Source organism: Alternaria ethzedia, assembly GCF_023757985.1.
Source record: "Alternaria ethzedia strain BMP 0044 chromosome Unknown scaffold_5, whole genome shotgun sequence".
Taxonomy (NCBI): domain Eukaryota; kingdom Fungi; phylum Ascomycota; class Dothideomycetes; order Pleosporales; family Pleosporaceae; genus Alternaria; species Alternaria ethzedia.
Window position 1 is genome coordinate 506,459 of NW_026056198.1, and position 18,699 is coordinate 525,157.

The 18,699-nt window shown below is 54.0% G+C and overlaps 6 protein-coding genes across 6 annotated transcripts; 4 read left to right on the top strand and 2 right to left on the bottom strand.

Moving 5' to 3' along the window:
• Positions 1 to 174: 174 nt before the first annotated feature.
• On the top strand, positions 175 to 2,834 carry J4E87_002904 (uncharacterized protein; the record flags this gene model as incomplete). The annotated part of the gene is made up of 4 exons (XM_049374538.1): positions 175 to 417; positions 469 to 961; positions 1,310 to 2,744; positions 2,804 to 2,834. 4 exons carry the CDS (start codon positions 175 to 177, stop codon positions 2,832 to 2,834), a joined length of 2,202 nt encoding a protein of 733 aa, XP_049235529.1.
• A 1,438-nt stretch (positions 2,835 to 4,272) lies between these two features.
• On the bottom strand, positions 4,273 to 7,614 carry J4E87_002905 (uncharacterized protein; the record flags this gene model as incomplete). The annotated part of the gene is made up of 1 exon (XM_049374539.1): positions 4,273 to 7,614. One exon carries the CDS (start codon positions 7,612 to 7,614, stop codon positions 4,273 to 4,275), a length of 3,342 nt encoding a protein of 1,113 aa, XP_049235530.1.
• A 741-nt stretch (positions 7,615 to 8,355) lies between these two features.
• J4E87_002906 (uncharacterized protein) lies at positions 8,356 to 10,004 on the bottom strand (the record flags this gene model as incomplete). Its single annotated transcript, XM_049374540.1, has 2 exons — positions 8,356 to 9,574; positions 9,706 to 10,004. The coding sequence occupies 2 exons, from the start codon at positions 10,002 to 10,004 to the stop codon at positions 8,356 to 8,358; spliced, it is 1,518 nt and encodes a 505-aa protein (XP_049235531.1).
• Positions 10,005 to 10,671: 667 nt separating this feature from the next.
• Positions 10,672 to 12,180, top strand: J4E87_002907 (uncharacterized protein; the record flags this gene model as incomplete). The annotated part of the gene is made up of 1 exon (XM_049374541.1): positions 10,672 to 12,180. One exon carries the CDS (start codon positions 10,672 to 10,674, stop codon positions 12,178 to 12,180), a length of 1,509 nt encoding a protein of 502 aa, XP_049235532.1.
• A 1,313-nt stretch (positions 12,181 to 13,493) lies between these two features.
• J4E87_002908 (uncharacterized protein) lies at positions 13,494 to 14,885 on the top strand (the record flags this gene model as incomplete). The annotated part of the gene is made up of 2 exons (XM_049374542.1): positions 13,494 to 13,939; positions 14,000 to 14,885. 2 exons carry the CDS (start codon positions 13,494 to 13,496, stop codon positions 14,883 to 14,885), a joined length of 1,332 nt encoding a protein of 443 aa, XP_049235533.1.
• A 1,016-nt stretch (positions 14,886 to 15,901) lies between these two features.
• Positions 15,902 to 16,847, top strand: J4E87_002909 (uncharacterized protein; the record flags this gene model as incomplete). Its single annotated transcript, XM_049374543.1, has 4 exons — positions 15,902 to 15,965; positions 16,014 to 16,048; positions 16,104 to 16,330; positions 16,424 to 16,847. 4 exons carry the CDS (start codon positions 15,902 to 15,904, stop codon positions 16,845 to 16,847), a joined length of 750 nt encoding a protein of 249 aa, XP_049235534.1.
• Between the last annotated feature and the right edge of the window lie 1,852 nt (positions 16,848 to 18,699).

Sequence of the window (18,699 nt, forward strand, 5' to 3'; positions counted from 1 at the left end):
ACACGACAGATGTGAAGGCATCACGACATTCTGTCGCTCTTGCTCTGTGAACCCATGTGCTAGCGTGCAGCACCTGCCCCGGCATGTTCGCTCATCATATCATTCGATGTTGGAGCCGATCACTATCCATCGTCGCAACAACACCCTACACCCATCACTACTCCACTTCCAGCAATGGCGAACTCCGGGAGACTACCTTTCGATCAGAGCTTATTCGTCGCGACACCCAACGCGATTTATTTGAGATCGCAGCTCGCCCGGAAGAAGCTGTTCGAGTGCGAGACCGCTAACGGCATAGTCAACGCTCGTGCCTCAAAAGACAACAGTAGTCTCTTTGCTGTAGCAGATGGGCAGGTCGTGATACTACACGACGCCACTCGAAGCCGAGACAGGAAATACAAACTGAAGAACGGCGATGTATGGCATGCTCACGGATAAAATCAGGTTCATTAACTGACACTAGCATAGGGCGAGCCGCGCCTTCTTCTGTTCTCACCCGACTCGCGCATCCTCTACTTCACGACAACACTGAGCAACTCGGTTCAAGCATATTCCATACCAAACGACGAGCTTCTGCCTTCCCTGCCATCACATCCGTCTCCACCGAGCGCGATAGCAATATCCAGTAACGGCACCGTCCTCCTTTCAGCCTCTCCGAACCCACCAACAATTTACCTCCAAGACCAACGATGGGGACGCAGCGCAGCGGTGAACTTTCGCCCAACAGACGCTCGTTCGGCTGCTACGTGTGCTGCGTTTCAACAGCCAGACGGTCCTGCACAGCTGTCGTACACCAACTTCGTGATTGGGTTTCAAGACGGGCTATTGGCGATGTACCGCCTGTTTCTACCTTCACTGCGAAAACGGTCCGAAGACTCGCGTGTACATCAACCGCAATTCTTCCAGTTACAGCCCGTACGAGTCGGTGTCATCAAAAAGCTTCATAAGCCGGCCATGGGCGGTATGCTGGCAGCGGAGTTTCTACCAGGCTACAAGTCGCGGGTTGTTAGCATTAGGCATGATGGAAAATGTCGACTTGTCGACTTTGAAGGAGGTGGGAAGATACTGCGGACATAGCATGTCTCGGGCCCGGCTAACTGTCTGTCTGTTTCAGCGCATGGCCCGGTACGCTCGGAAGGTCGGGCAGATGGGGCGGTGTTATTGAGTGGTGATGCGACAGAAGATGTTGGAGAGGTATATGAGGGCGTTGAGACTCTGATCGCAATCGGTACACAGGCTGGAAAAGTTCTCATTTTCAACATCCTGGGCCTACTGATACATGAAATCGCACTGGGAGTTTCTGTTACAGCCGTCGAATGGGTCGGCGATATGACGGCACCTTCTCTCCTCCCGATTCGCGGATCGTCACTGTCCCCCGAGCCTCGTCCGGTTGTCGATATTGTCGGAGTAGAGCAACCGACATCCTCGGATGAGGGGACAGGCACTGTCAAGAAGATTGCATCGTCTCATAAGCAAGCTGTGACAAGGAAGTCAATCCCCATGCGATCTCCACCAGATCTGTTCTCGGATGAACCAAGAGAGCCCAAATCCAGAGTTCCTAGTCGGAGAACTTCAGATGTGTTGCGAGGCTCACCCCTACGCGTCGAGCGAGCGCGCGAAAGACCCGTAAAGAAGGCTTTGGTGCGACCGCGAGTCTCCATTGAGACCTTTGAATCGCCTCCAGGCCCTTCTTCTAGTGGCGTCCCCAATGCCAAAGTAACTCAGTCCTCAACTGGAACCGACCCTCCAATACAAGAAAGTCGGAGATGGCCACGGGTATACCAGGCACCAAACGTGCGAACACCTCTAAGAGCACACCAATTCTCCGCTTCGCATAGATCTGCCAGCTCGTCTCCAGAGTCCGAATTCTCAGATGAAGACCAGGAATGGTTCACACCTCCCTCTACGCGAAGATGCAAAGGGAAAGCTCCAAGGCGTGACCTGAGTCCAGAACCATCACTGACTGTGCCGATCCTCGCGTCCATGAGCCCGACGCCCTTTTCCAAAACCTCATCTACTGGATTGGATCCAACCAACCGTAACTATTCTCGTCCGAGGCCCTGCATAGTGGAGGAACGGTCCGGTCGACACCAAGAAGCGATGGCGGAAGGATCGAGAAGCTCAGTGGTCGTGCCGAAGGCCGCTGGACGCCATGTCACCATCCTCGACCCAGAATTATCATCGCCTTTCGATAGCCCCAGCAGTCTGTACTCGCGGGCCACTGCGTCGATGTTGGAGAGACTCCCGGTAGGGAAGACAGAAGAGCATGGTGCTGACCAGCGACCTGCTCTCCCAGCAGGACCTAAGACTCCAGTGTTGAAACCCGCGCTTGTCAACGTCGATCCAGATCCAGTACTGTCCAGCAGCGTATGCTCATCTTCAACGCCAACGACGAGTGGAACAAAGGTTACAGCTTCAGATCAGAGGTTCATCGACATTGCAGGCTCGAGCATGTTGAAGACAACGCCGTATACTCCACCGAGCCGCGAAGTCGCCTCCATCGCAGAATGCTCATCTTCGTCTTCGCTCGACATCATTTACTCTCTTCCATGCCGACCAAAGGCCGAGATTCCCTTTGTGCAAAACCACAGCCCTCGCAATCCGGCGACTGCAATACATCGGCAGCTCACGCCGAATTCGCTCGACACGCGAGCGGATTCCCCGAGCAGTGTGTACTCCCGCTCCATTTCCGGCATGACCAAAGAGGGAAACCCTGTCAATGCTGTCATTGAAGATACCGATCAGTCAGCATCGTCAAATGCGCCCTGGACATGGCAACATCAACTTAGTATCCACGCGCTAGGTACGCCGATGTCTACCAGCTCGCCGACTAGTCTGTACTCGCGGCCTACACCTCGTATGTTTCTGGATCGTTCACATGCTGTTGACGGGCCGCCCGCAGAGAAGGCAAAAAGTGTCGTGTCAGGTGCTGCGACTGCCAAAGCAAGGACGGTGGCGGAGGAAATGACGTGTTTAGCTGAAGATCAAAGGACGCTGAGACAGGAAGTAGCGGCGTTGCGGGAGGAGTATCGCGTGCTCAAGGGTGTGTTGCTGAAGCCGAAGGTATGAGGTGTGCGGGTGTTGTTGTGCGGCGTTTCCTTCTCCTATGTCCTCATGTTCTTGCCCTTCCTTTTATCGCATCCTCGTAGCGTAGCGAACAACACAACCAGTCCTCAAGTCATTCTTGGACCTCATATCTTAAATCCACCCTCCCTGCCCCCAAACGCCCGTCCTCTTCTTCCCCTCCGCCCCACCTTGACCACTACCCCCACTCATCAACTTCCTCTCCTCGTCTTCCGCGTAAATACTTCTCACACTGCCCCTAACACTGCTTCTCTTCCCGCCACTGCTTCCATATGCAGACCCAGCATGTCCTCCACCTCGCCGGGTGATCTGAGTATCCTGCTCGACAACCGCCTTCGCCATCTTCCACAGCATCCACGTCTGACACGATATCAACACCAGCACGAGTAAAAGGACGATGAGAATGGCGAATGCGATGAAGAGGAAAAGTACGGTTTCGTCGTCTCGAGGAGGAGGACCAGAAGGAGCGAAGCTTTTGCTACCCATGTTCGCTGGATTGTAGGTTTGCTTGCCGTACGATGCCGTCGGATGACGATGATGATGATGATGATGATGATGATGCAAGAAAGAAAAGAGGTAGCCAAGGAGAACCATTGATTAAATGAGGTGCCTGGCTCGGGACTTTAGCAAACACCGATCATGGGTTGGGCGCGGACCGATTTGAGGGCAACGTAACGCTGTTGCAGATCTGTTTCATGGATACGAGGACAGATCGGGAAGATCCATGCTGACAGTTCGCGTTCACTCGGGCCCACGCCAAGGTCTAGACCAACCACGGAAGCAAGGATGCGAAGCAAGGGAGGGTTTTGGAGAATGATGGTATTGATGAACAAATAGAAAAATCTGGTACTAGATACAAAGAGGTCATTACACTACTTCTTTTCGCCGTTACCGTAACTGTAACCCAGTGACACCGTGCGCTATGCAATACAACCGCGATATCGTTACCGCCGTTCTGTCCTACCAAACAAAGCGATGAAGCCAAGCCGTCGAGTCGTGAGGTAGCAATGCCAGTGCCGGGTACTTTCATGACAAATGAAACAATCTGTTGCCCAAAGTGATGTGTCCAAAAAAGGTGTGAAGGAGAATAAGACAAGAAAGAAATGACCGTCCTGCAGTGACAGCAACAAGATAACCCCCAAATCTTCAAACGTCGTCGTGCGAATCCAGATGGCAAGTCGCAGCAATCTATGCAGCAAGCGGCTCCTCTCCGTTGAGCTCGTCATCCTCAACGTTCTCATCAACGCCGAAGCCGGAATCCCACTGGCGCTTGGTCGTCTTCTTCTTGCCCTTCTTTCCGATCTTGACCTTTTCGCTGACCTTGGACACCTTGCCAGTGGCGACACGGTGAAGATCAACGCCTTGAGTCTTGACTTCAATGCGCTTAAGCTTCATCTCCTGGATGGCCTGGAGAGCGTCCTGGTTGCGGCGCTTCAGGTCGTCAGCAAGACGCTCGTTCTGCTCCTGAAGTTGACGTTGCGAGATTGTGAGGGCGTCGATTGTAGCACGGGTGTCCTCCTCGGCGAGGCGGAAGCGCTCCTTCATCTCTTCGATCTGAGCTTCGAGGAGAACGATGGTCTCAAGACGAGCATCACCAAGAAGACGCATCTCTGTGAGCTCGGTTGTGCGCTCCTCAATCATCTCCTCGTACTCTGTGCTGCGCTTCGCAGACGCGTCTTGGAGGCTCCTGATGGTGGCTTCTTGTGTCTTGATGACAGTGTTGAGGGAGTCGACTTCAGTGGCGTGAGCGCCGACGATGTTCAATAGCTCATTAGCCTCGGCCTCAACACGTCTTGAAAGGGAAAGGTTCTCCTTGCGGTAACCCTCGTTCTCGCCCTTCTGGAGAGCAAGCTCATCCTCAAGGCTGTCGATCTTGCCCTTGAGAGCGGTTGTGTCCTCCAGGTAGATGCGCTCCTTCTCAGTGACCTGGTCGAAGAGATCGTTGATCTCGGCTTGCTGTCGCTGGATCTGGTTGTTGAGGTCCGTGATGTTGGCCTGGAGCGACGTGATGGTGGAGTTGGTGGAGTTCTCCAGCGCGACGTACTTGTTCTTCAGGTCGTTCAGCTGAGTAGCGAGGTCGGCAACTTGAACGTCACGATCTTGCTCGAGCTGGTCGCGGGCGTCTGTCATGTCGGCCAGATTGTTCTCCAGTGTCGCAAGATCGCTCTCGAGACCAATGATCTGCTGTTCCAGCTGGGTGATGGTGTTCTCCTTTGTCTGACGGAGTTGGGACTCAGCAGCAAGCTGCTCGTTGAGATCCTGCTCGCGCTCATCGGCCTCTTCTGAAAGGTCAGCAATGGCGTTCTCCTTCTCCTGCTGGAGTTGGAACAGCTTGAGTCGCAGCTCGTTAGCCTGGAGACCAGTGTCGTGAAGACGGGTGTTGAGATCTTCGATCTTGTCATTCGCCTCGTCGAGATCAGCTTCAGTCTTCTCGCGCTGAGCCCGCTCGGAAGCCAGGTTCTCGCGGGTATCGGCAAGCTGCTCCCTGAGCTCAGTGATGGTCTCGTTCAGGTTCTCGATGGTGTTGGCGTGCTGGTACACCTGCTCGATTTGCTCATCACGCTCGCCTTCGGCAGACTCGCGGGCGGCAGTCTGGGCAGCTAGACGCTCCCTCAGTGTAGCCATGTCGGTGGTGATGTTATCAACATCGGTCTCCATGCGTGTGATGCTATCCTCCAACTCCTCGATGTAGGTATTCTTTTGTGCGACGTCAGCCTCTGCGGCATCGCGGCCCTCCTGCTCGATGCCGAGATCAGTCTCCAGAGCTTGGATGCGCTCGGTGTATTCCTGTTCCATGCGAGCGATCGTCTCGTGGTGGGTTGTCTCGAACTCCGCTGCGGTGACGGTAACGGTGTCAAGGTCGACGCGGTACTTCTCGAGATCTTCACGTAGTTGTGCCAAGGAGTTGTCCTTCTCTTCGTTCTCGTCTTGCAGGCCAGCGATGTGACCATCTTGCTCGGCAAGCTGGCGCTCTTGTTCGGCCGACAGTGTGGTCAAGGCAGCGTTGCGCTCCTCGAGATCAAGGATGACGCGCGCCTTGTCTTCGTTCGCCTTGTCGAGAGTGAATACTTCGGATTCAAGCTGCTTCACGCGCTCCTCTGAGTCGCCAAGCAAGTCCAGAACACCCTCGTACTGTCGTCGGAGAAGCACTTCGGTCTTCTGGGAGCTGTTGATAAGAGTGAGCTTCTGCTTGAGCTCGTAGAAGATGCCACTGAAGAGCTCTGGGACCTTCTGAAGAAGCTGTTGGTTGGTAAGGCCAACAGTGGTACCGGGGAAGAACTTCTCGATTTCGGCGCGAAGGTCCTCGAATCCATGGCGCAATTCGGTGAGGATTTCGCGAGAGGAAGCACCAGCCTCGATGAAGCGGAGGTTCTGCAGCTCGATGGTAATTAGGCGCAGCGCACCTTGAGATTCGCCCAGGGCCTTGCTCATCTGCTTCAGCTCCCGCTCGTAGCGCTCGATAGCTTCGTCTTCAATCTTGTCCAGGATGATCTCCTCGCCTTCAGTCAGGCTGTCGCGGTTGAGCTGTGATACGGTCGGCAGAGACTCGAGTGTCATCTGGCTAGAGATCTCCAGCGCGCGGGAGGAGTACTCGCCGGTGGGGGTTGTCACCATGTCGAGATCTTGCGACATGTTCAGCTCCTCGGGGTTGACCATGACCAGACCATCCTCGTCGTCGGACAGCTCAACTGGCTCGTTGTCGTCGCCGTTGTATAACGAAGACGCGCGCAGCTCGTCGATCTGCTGGCGGGCCTCGTCTAGCTCCACTTGCAGATCGTTGGCATCTGCGTCTTCGAGGTCGATCTCGCCAAGTCGGCGGGCCTCCAGACGGTACTCGAGGTCCTTGATCTTGTCGTCCTGCGCCTTCAGCTGGCGACGTAGCTCCAAGAACATCTTCTTGTCCTTCTTCTGGTGGTCCTCAAAGTCATTTACTTCTTGGCTCAAGTGGCTGCGGCGGAGGCGGCGACGGGCGCGGCCATCGAGGACTTGTGTGAGGGGCGCGAACTGGACGCGGTTGCCGTTGGTCTCGTCGACCTCGTCGACGCGTTCGATGTGAAGCTGAGCTGGCATAGACATGCGGGAGCGGCGGGTGTTGGTGAAGCGGCTGCGGGAGGCACCGACGCGGTCGAGATGGGGAGTCAGGCCAGGGAGGGGTTGTGTAGAGGCAGGGCGGTTGAACATGAGCTCGTCCTCGTCCTCGTCGACGGCGACAGGAGGCTCCGAGTGTCGGCGGTTATAGCGGCGCGTGGTGGTGCTGCTCTGCTCGACATTGATGTTGTCTCCCTGCTGCGACCGCGAGAAGGACTGCTGGATCTCTTCGGCGATCTGGTCCTCGTCGTCGTCGGCCTGGACGCGCTTGCTGCGCTTCGTTTGCGAGAGCTCTGCCGAGGGCGACGCGGTTCGCTTTATGGCAGACGTCATGTCGTCGGTGGGTGTCTGGTTCTTGGACGGGCGGCCGCGCTTGCGTCGAGGAGCGTCACCGGGACCCTCGTGGTGGTGCTCAGATGGTAGGCCACTGAGGCGCGCCATGGTTGAGCGATTGGGCAGTTTTCGGGCTGCGGGTACCTTCTGGATGCGGTGTTAGACAACGGGAGCTTCCGGGCGGCGGCAGTGAATGGTCGCGACACGTGGTGCTGGAGCTGCGTACCTGGCCAAAATTTCGTCAACAGAGCAAGATCGTCAATCGGCCCGTGGCTGGCAACAGCGTGTGTTGCAGTTGGTACAAGCGGAAGGAGCGGAGGGCGCGGGTGTGGTGGGGTACGGGGAGAGACAGGGCCAAGTTTGTCTATATTCAAAAAATGGTTGACGGGCGCCTGTTGTGGTGGGCGAAATGGGGTGGTTGGGTGGAGGCTAGCACCTTTGCTACGTCAATGCGAGCTTGCGGTGAGTCGAGCCGCGAGTGGTCGAGCTTTCACGCTAACCCAGCCCTGACGTACACGCGACTACCGGCGCCCTCTACGCGTTTTCACCCACGGCCATCTCCCGTCTGAACTGAAACAGGCTGTGAACCGGTTTGTTGTATGTGAACTACCACCCCCATCAGCCACTGTCCACTCATCATACCATGCGCACAACGTCACCGTAAGCCATTCACGTAGTACAGGACGCGTTTGAGCCTCTAGTCCGCCGATCGTCATTCTTCTAGACCTGCAGCAGCTGTCAGGGCAACACGGCCCTGGCGTGCATCACGATGCTTTTGAGGCGCATGCCGATGCAATGGATCTCCCCACGCATTCCCCGATGTCCAGCCATCTTCGGTACCATGCGCTGTCACTTCTTCAATAAGAAGTCGCTTTGGAAAAACAACCCCTTCGTTGCGCTCGCAACCCCATACAACCCGCCAAGTGGCCATGTATCCCAAAACTGGCGGTATGTCCATTCATTCCACGACTCCGTCTTCATCACGCTTTTCCCTCCGGCAACGCCTTGCAGATCGACTTTCACTTTATCGTAAACACTTGGCAAGCTCTCGGCGTGGTACTTTCTCCGCAGGTCCATGTACTTCTTCTCGTCGTAGATATCCCAGAACTCTTGCTCCGTGTAATACGCATGCGCGTACAAACACTTCATGCCACCTAGCTCTGTGACTTTTGCTTCAAAGTCTCGGTTCAGCTTGATGAACTCATGGGCGTCGCCAGGTCCCATGTCCCAAATTCCCACGTCGAGGAGGATATCGTCTTTGATGTTGTTACCTTGGGAGAAGCTACGCTCTCCACGAGGCGCCGACTTCACTGGACACAGCCAGAGCGGCCAGATACCCGTCCTTTCGTCAGTCCATCGAACGAACTCTTCCGCCGCGTCGTATGGTACACCGTAATCTTGGATGATAGTTCGGGATGCGAGACCTGAGCGATGCAGAGCGTGTACCATGGTCCGAGAGTACATGAAAGGATCTAGTAGAAAGCGCGTGAGACGATTGAACGGCGTAACGAAGTATTTGAACGCGCGCAGTCCTGACCAGAAGACGCCTCTGTCGTAGCGGAACAGATAGGACTGAACAGGCACAAGCTCCTTGTATGTTGTTTTCTCGTCCTGGGCCCGCTTCAGAATGTCCTCTGCATGCATGTATAGCCAGGGGTCTGTCGCTTTGTCGAAACTCTGAATCCTTCTATTCATTGGAGCATCATGACCATCTGTCAGGCGACCGATCATAACCACGCCACTCGTCATCGAATACAGGATGCCATCCATGTATTCGACCTCGAGATCATCTTGGTATCGTCGAAATTGCTCGACGGCCTCATTTGTTGAGCGAACTGGAATGTATTCCAACTCAACGTAGCGACGTGCGTCAATGAGCTCCATTTTGAGTAGGGTAATGACACCTAGACTTCCGCAACTCCCTGCTGCTGTGAAGAAGAGATCGCGGTTCTGTTCTGCCGATGCCCATACTACCTCGCCGTTTCCTAGGATAAGCTCAATGCCGGAAATGGTGCGATCGAACAATCCGTACTTATAGGAGCTGCTCTCGCCGCTGGTGCCAGCGAATCTGTCGATCTTAGTTAGCAGTTTTCCATGCCATGTAATTTGCTCAGACGTCTTCGGCTTTGTGTTCATCACTATGAACTTGATATGGGGCTCGAGTGACTACTGGGCTACGTCTTGTCGTTAATCACTCACCCGCCACCGACTGTAATGTTCGGGAGTTCCATGACGACTTTGGGCAGGAAACCTTTGGCCATTGTAGCTTCCACAAGTTTATCCATCGGCACGTTCGGCTCCACCAATACCGTCTTTTCAGTCTCATCAAACTGGAGTACATGGTTGAGTGAGCTGACATCGATAATCTGATTCCGATCACGAGACGATTTGCGTGTTGATAGTGTAGAACCATGGTAAATGCGGAATGGGGTCTTCGAAGCACTGAAGCGGGCGACTTGCGATGCCAGAGTCGCTACTGTAGAGTTATGAGTATCCATAGTGTGCGTGTAATGATGCAACGAGATGTAACGATGTTGTCGGGCGGTCCGAGGATGAAAGGAACATGGTGTGGCGTTGCTTTTGATGTATACATAAGCTGCAGGGCTGAGCCTTCTCCACTACCCGTTGGATCCTGCTAAAGCCAATATCTGACTATTCGCCCCGGACCAAAAGCCGCTCTTGTGTGGGTGTGGGGCGAAGGATCCGTATGCATTCCTCTTCATGATTTCAGCCATTGTAGATATTCAGGCGACGAGCTGTCATTAATGGTGCTCTAGAGAAACCATAATCGCGACCGTATGCGCGGGCGTCACCTTCCGCATCTTGGGTGATGGAATCGGGCGCCCCATAGGGACCGGAAGCGCGGAAGACGATCCACTCGCTAAGAACGCTGACGTACGGCGTTCGGGAAGGTTTTTCCACCCCCAAGGTTTTGGCTTGCGCATTGAATACGAAATACGACTCAGGCAGTAGCTGGCAGCTTTCAGCATATTGTGGTCGCGACCGCGATAGTAGGAAAGAAAGATTGGTGGTTCGATCTCGTGGATCCGCGGGCAGGTACGACCGCTACTAGCGCAGCCTCTTCAGCCTCATCTCGCAGCCACACATCACGCAGGAAAGCAACACCAATCGCATCGCTGCAGTCGGCTCCACACCATCTTCCAGATGGACAGTCACCGGGCTACTGTAGAGACAGTACGTTCTCGCATTCAGCATTTTTACCACAACAAGACCGCATTTCGTGTTTATCATGGTAGCACGAACAGCACCCGCCATGCTCATTTCGATCGAGATGCTATCGTGGACGTGAGCTCCCTCAACCACGTCCTATCTATCGACAGGGACAAAAGAACGGCGCTTGTCGAACCAAATGTCCCTATGGATGCCTTGGTCAAGGAAACCATGAAGGCGGGCCTGCTGCCTCCTGTGGTTATGGAGTTCCCAGGCATCACCGTAGGAGGAGGCTTCGTAGGCACAGCAGGAGAAAGTAGCAGCTTCAAGTACGGATTTTTCGATCGTACAGTGTTGAGCGTAGAAGTGGTTCTGGCGGATGGTACGCTTGTCACAGCATCCCAGGACGAGAATCAAGAACTGTTCGAAGGCTTGAGAGGTAGCTTCGGAACACTCGGTGTGCTCACGCTGGTGGAGATGCAGCTTGTTCCTCTTAAGAAGCTGGTTGAAGTTACTTACCATCCAACCTTTTCCTTCGAGAACGCGACAGATAAGATCCAGTACCATACTACCGACGAAAGGAACGATTACGTTGACGGAGTCCTGTTCTCCAAAGGTGCCGGAGTGGTAGTAACAGGGCGCTTCGTTGACAAAGACCGTACGCCCGACTTGCCGATTCAAAGATTCTCTAGACCATGGGACGAGTGGTTCTGGATACGCGCAAAGAAGCTTGCCGCAAAAGGCATCATCACGAAAGAGCTTGTCCCTGTGGAAGACTACCTGTTTCGCTATGATCGAGGAGCATTCTGGATGGGAATGTATGCTTACAAGCAGTTCATGGTCCCTTTCATGTGGTTCACACGCTTCTTGCTGGACTACTTCATGCACACCAGGATCATGTACCACGCATTACACGTGTCCGGATACACGGATCGATTCATAATCCACGACATCGCGTTCCCAGCCGCCAATACTGCGACTTTCTTGCAGTATTCGGACCAGGCTTTCAACATATATCCGCTCTGGTTGTGTCCGCTGCGGCAGGATGGTAGAAGTTCGATGGGTCATCCCAAGCCGTTCGAAGGTCTTGGCAATGGGAAGGAGAATGGCGTTTATGACGGCAAATACATCAGCGTTGGTATCTGGGGCCCGTACTCTTCCAACGAGACTGAGTACGTCCGCGCAAATCGTGAGATCGAAGCAAAGATGCGCGAGCTGGGTGGACTGAAGTGGCTATACAGCCGAGTTTTCTACACAGAAAACGAATGGTGGCAAGTCTACGATAAGCGCGAGTATGATACGCTACGCAGCAAGTACAATGCAGATTCCCTGCCAACGATATGGGACAAGGTCAAAGACCGAGGAAGAAAGGAAGAGTTCGGCCCAGGCCTGAAAGGTATGCTGAAACGCATCGTGAAGAGCAACGCTTTCTTAAGTGGACTCTATGGCATCTACAAGGCGGTCAAAGGTGGAGATTACATGTTGAAGAAAAAGGTTTCCTAGAGCCAAAGTAGTCAAGAATCAGCCGTGTAGTGCAGACATGTGGTAATGAGCAAGTCTTGAATAGTACAAAGCCCATAAGGGGTTAGCGGCGTCTTCGGGCTGCCGGAGACATCCTCGTGGAACATGAACTGAAATCTCCTCACGTTATCACCTCTCGACTACAGTACCTCATGCCCCGCCTCTCGCTGAAAACCATGATTTGATATTGCTGCTACCGGAGATAGCTGTTCTAGAAGAAGATGCGCGATCGTCACGGAAGCCTCGTTGCCGTCGCAGAGCGGGCCATGACGTTTAGGGGGCACGGCGCGCCTTCTGCGATCAAGGCCGAAGATTCCAAATTCTTAGCGCAAGTCAAACGATCAACACCACGGACACTGCGACCGTGCTCAATCACGACCCAAAGGCAATTATAATCGCGTCATTATCGACGATTTTGATGCCCAGGTATCAAGACGCGAACGCTCGTTGCTTACATATTCGCGTTGAGTCCAGTCACAGTGCAGCGTGGTCCCGAGCATTGGTCTGGTTCCGACCACGCACCTTCATGCAGGTCGTGTACCGTCGCTGCTTGGTACTTCCGAACCACATCACGAGGCTATTGCAAATACAACCAACCTGAACGATAACTTCGGCTGCAAGGAGTCCCTGCGTCTCTGTCAAACGACCGCACAAAAGCACAAGTGAATGGTTTACGTCCAGCGCGAAGACTCGCTGCGAAACATCTCCGAGGCCTAATTGACCATATACGTATGCTATGGACGCGTTCTAGGCGTAGGGAAGCACATTTCAGTGTACCTGCGTACCGTAGCTTCCGCCTATGGTGGCGAGTAGTCTCATTATACAAGAGCTAACGGCTGCCATACTTCATCGATTACCCAATCCAGCCTATGATGCCCCGCGGAGTCCCACTAACTACTGGGGTAAAACCGCGCTCGGCGCGGGACTACTTGCTTTGGCACCTCATAATCTCCTTCTTTCGGATGTCGCCTTGCCGGTACTTGAGTTAGCTGCTGATTTTACCTGCATATGGTTCCCTGCGGTACATTAACTAGACGGCCGATAATCAACTATTGGTCGCACAACGTCAATTCGGATGAATAAACTGTTCGGCAGCGCTATGGAAAGTTCGATCGACGAGTTCGCGCGCTTTGGATTTGTTGGTAGCTCCAGTATTGGAAGGGTTGTAATGTAAGGGTGCAGGAGCCAGTCGTGTGCTGTTGGTACTATATAATGTGGCGGCCACATTCGGTCGCGAATGAACCACCAGTACTCAGGTCAAGTCTCACTTCAACTCACCATTCTTCCGCAACAAAATGGCTCCACTCAAAGCATTGCTACCCCTCGCCCTGGCCAGCATCGCTGCCGCCAGACAATGCTCCAACTTTATGATTCAGACCCCCATCATCTCACGACAAGGACAGTTCAAGGAAGTACCAGTCGAAGGCAACCTCGACGTCGGCGCATTCGTAGCTAGCTTCAACCAGTTCGGCAAGAATTACAGCGCGGAGCTTCTCGAAGGCTACCAGACACTCCAAGGTACCTACAACATCTCTGCGCAGTACTGTAAGCCAGCGAGCGGTAGTGGAAACACGATCCAGCTCTTGAGCCACGGTATTGGCTTTGACAAGACCTACTGGGATCTGGAATACGACAACTATAACTATAGCTACGTCGACGTCGCGTTGGCCGCTGGTTACAGTACGCTCGCGATCGACCGTCTCGGTATCGGTAACTCGTCTCACGGAGACCCCTTCAACGAGTAAGTGACAGCTCTATAGCAATCGTCGTGTACCATATACTGATCAGGTCTTTTCTTCAGGATCCAAGCACAAGCGGAAGTCGAAGCCCTCAACTCTGTCACTACACAGCTGCGTGAGGGCAAGATTCCAGAGATCAGCTGCGCATACGAGAAGGTCATCCACGTTGGCCACTCCTTCGGCAGCGTTCAGTCCTACTGGCTCTCCGCCCTCTACCCCGAGAACACCGACGGCGTCATCCTCACCGGATTCTCCGTCGCCGGACAATTCCTCGCATACATCACTGCCGGATGGAACCTACACAGCGCTCGTCTCAACCAGCCCCTCCGCTTCGGAAATGCGTCCAACGATGTCATCGAATCCATCGCCAGCCAGTACGATCTGAGCGACAACATCGTCGGCAGTCTTCAGAAGATCCTTGCGGCCGCTGGTGTGGACCTGACCTCCGACGAGGTCTGGAACGAGCTCGCGACCACCGAGGTCCTCGACTTGATCAACGGCTACAACAAGACTGTCACCCAATACGACTACCCCTCCGGCTACATGGCACACTCCGACCTCACAGCCCTACAGTACGCTTTCCTCCAGCCCGGCAACTACGACGTCGGCCTCGCTCTCGTAGCCGAGAAGACCAAGCAGCCCGTCACCACCGGCGAGCTCTTGACCATCGGCGGCTCACCCAGCTCGTCTCCCTTCACTGGCCCCGTGCTCGTCATCACTGGCGAGACCGACGTTCCTTTCTGTGGAGGCAACTGCTACGGTCAACTCATGGGTTCCAACGCCTCCAACATCCCCGAGGGCGTTGCCATGGCCTACCCCAACGCCTCTGCTTTCGAGTCCTACATCCAGCCTAACACTGGCCACGGTTTGAACTTCCACTACAACGCCACAGCTGGCTACCAAGTGATGCAGGACTTCTTGGCTAGCAACGGTCTTGCTGCGCAGTAAGCGTCGTACTTTGTATTGTGTGTCGCGTCTATTCTTCCGTTGAGGCTGGGCGCTGAATGCGCATTTCGCAAGTTTGATGCATATTCTAAACTAGCGTCAGAGAATGAATACGTATTCTTTGTAATATCATGCACAAAAATCGTCACCTGAAAGTTTTGCGTGTTGTATATGATGTGGCTTACTCATGCACATGCCTGTCGCAAGCCATAACCGATACTGAAAGTACCTGGGTTGACCATCTAAGCCTTGACTAAGTGATTGCAAGCAGTGACACTCAGGCACGATCTCGCTTCCCCGAAAATTCCGCGCAAGCGTGGTGACCAAATGCTGATGAATAAGCCTTGTCATTGCTGACTTTACAGCTAGGTATGCAGAAAACGCTCGGCGTCCCCACACCTCCGTGCACGACAGGGAGAGCTCAGAACACCATTGACAGTCATCGCACCACATGTCCTCGCCCGTTGCACCACTGATTATCAAAGTCTTACTCAGAATGTCGCCGTCGTATACGACGCCTCAACACCAAGGATGTCGACGATGGCCCGCTTCGCCCATGCACGACATCTCGACTAGGACCCGTGATGCGGGGCTATATCATGAAGCTAGCCAATGCTGAGCCGTGAGGCTGGCAAATAATCTGGGTACAGTGTTTATCATGGCTTTGATAGCATTGCAAACTACAAAATCTCCGGGTCGAGATGGTAGTCTGAAGCTGCACCAATGCAGGACTTGGTTACGTTGCTCCGCCTTAACATGGACCTAAAGCATCTTGTACGAGGGTAGGCTCGCGGGCCAAGGCGTGGCGTGGCGTGGCGAGGTATCTGCGCAGTGGAGTAGATGCGATTGAACGGGGTTTGGGCGGGAGGGAGGAGGGAAGGTGGATGAGGGTGAGGCGAGGTGGAAGTATAAAGAGGTCTTGCAACTGCTCTCAAGTTACACATCCATTGCAACAATATCGGATACTTCTCAGACTCCGGAGCATAGCCTGATATACCGATCATTCAGCAGTCGTTAAGATGAAGTTCAGTTCCGCCATCGCCCTCGCGGCCCTCACGCTGTTCAACACTGTACGCGGTGATGGTACGGTTGTCCTGTAAGACAAATCTTCCAGAAACTAACACACCTCAGCTGTACCATGGGAGCGCATCGACAAGGACAAGGCGGTGAGTCTTCTTTATACTCTCCAACCCCATATCCCTATCTAACGTCCCAATGTAGCTCCTCCTCGTTCTGGACTTACAAGTTGGCCTCTTCCAGCTAGCCAGAGACTGGGACCCAACCCTCTACAAGCAAAACATCCTGGCGCACGCCGAACTAGGCTCGGTTTTTGATATACCGGTCATTTTGAGCACGTCTGCGGACCAAGGACCCAACGGGCCTTTGCCGAAGGAGATTCTGGAGATGTATCCTGACGCACCGCTTATCCGGCGTCAGGGCGAGGTCAGGTGAGTCGTCTTTCTCATCGTTATCACTATACCTTGCGTCAACATACCACAATGCCTGCCTCTCAGCAAACACCCCTCCTAACATATCCCCAGCGCCTGGGACAACGAAGCCTTCCGCGCCGCCATCCGCGCCACAAACCGCACGCAAATCATCGTCGGCGGCATCACAACCGACGTCTGCACCACCTTCCTCGCCCTGGCCCTGCGCTCAGAAGGCTACTCCGTCTTCGCCAACGTCGAAGCCAGCGGCACCTACACGCAGCTCGTGCGCGACACGGCAAACGCGCGCATGCAGGCCGCGGGTGTGCAGCTCGTTTCTCTCTTCTCCATTGTATGCGATCTGATGCGGGATTGGCGCAATACGCCCGGTGCGAAAGAGCTGCTGCCGTACTTGGACAAGTATTTGCCGGTTTATGGGGCGGTGGCGAGGGGGCATGCGGCGGCCGTGGAGAATGGCACGGTTATTCCGGGCGAGATTGAGCTTATTACGGCGGAGAATGGGACGATTGTTTTGTAGACGGTTGTGAGGGGTGAGGCGGTTGGCGACGGGCGGGGAGGCGGAGAGTAGTGGTAGGTAGCGAGTAGGACGAGTGTACGGAGAGGCACATGATGGCTGGTGGAGGGGGCTGCGTGCAATGTCGATAGCAATGTCAACTGTGTAAGAGCGATGAAGCTACAGCACTTTGATCGAGTGGATGGTCATGACGCTTTTGGCGGGTCAACATTGATACGGCAGCTCTTGGCGAGACCAAGGGCAAGCCGACGCGAAGCCACCTCGGCATCTGCGAGGTCATCCGTCACTGTCTTCCTCAACACCAAGAGACATGACCACACACCTGAATCTGTGGAACTCACCGCCGAGTTGCCGTCGATCGCGGCATGCTTTACAATGTGAGCAACGCGGAGCCTGGCGACAACCTGCCGATACTCCCACACGCCATGCAACTGCTGCCTTCAAATCCTACAACAGGACCTTTGAGTTATGCATTCAGATAAGCACATGAGACACGAGCAGAATAAACAAGGGTACTTCGTGGGAATTTTTCAAGGTAGGAGCGACATTGCTAGTGAGAGGCCTTTGACGGGCATCCTGATCTGGTGTACATCGGTCTTGCCTGATTCACGAATGGAGTCAACTACGTCCGCAGCACAGTACTCGTTGCCTCGAGAGTATCTAAGCAGTCGTTATCTGCACCCGTGTCCTTGCACTTACCTTCGCTCCACGTATAGCTCTCTTGACACTATCACAAGACGCCCCCGATCCTTACCACGAACAGCCATCGCTATCATTCCATCCATTATTTACCTGTAAAGGCCAATCATGTCCCTCTCCAGAAACCACTCATTCCCACCGGTCAGTGTACGACATGATGCGACCGAATACATACCAGATTTGCCTCCCTCGCTCGCTGTATGGCTGATGCTACGTACCAGGAACGTCAGCAAAATCGGTTTAGCGGGATTCAACAAACGCTGCATGGTCTGCGAGCAGTTTGTGTGCAATTTCTGGACCGAAGCATGCGACCACAGAGTGAGGTGGCTCACGAAAGAAGCGGCGAAAGAAGAACTGGCAATGTTGACACCGCAGCCATATCTCCGACGACGGCTTTCAGAAGACTTCGTCGAACGATCCGTTCTTGCACAGCAGCGCCCAAGCCTCCCACTGTCAACTAAATGCCTATCACCGAACCCAGATGTATCGAGTATAAGCGCGCAGCTTGCACAACCCCAAACCTTCGTTCCTTCCCAAACCCGTAACACAACGGAAGGCATACCACCGAAATATTGCAGATGGGAAAAATCCGGTATACACACATGCGCTAGTCCCACTGGCAGCTGTAAAATCGCAGTCAAGATCCTCACGCGCGGATGTCGGCATGTCATCGGTCAAGACTGTCTCTATCGATGGATCATAGCAGGAAAGAACTGGTGCCGGTTTTGCGGTGTGGTTTGGTTCAAGGAAGAGAAGTCTAAGATCACGAGAATGGCGCTATTAAAGGAGTGTTTTCGGGGTAGGGCGGATTATGTCGAGCACTTGGGCGCCATATGTGGAAAAGAAGAGTTCCAACAACTTGCGACACAGTGTGGAACCGTGGGAGAGGGCGAGTGGAAAGGTATCCTTACTAGAGAGCTGGAGCGGATAATACTGGGGCAGTGTGGACTCCAGAAAGATGTGGACTCTATGAGAAAAGAGATACTGAGGATGGATCCGAGCTTTGTGGATACTTGGGATGAGCTGAAAGAGGACCTTGAGAAACGGTGCTGCAGCGACGCGATGGCACCTTGGACCGTCAATGAGAACTCACCGGCACCGTGGGACCCATACCAAAGTTCGAGCGCGCGCAAAGGAATCCATATTCCTCATCACA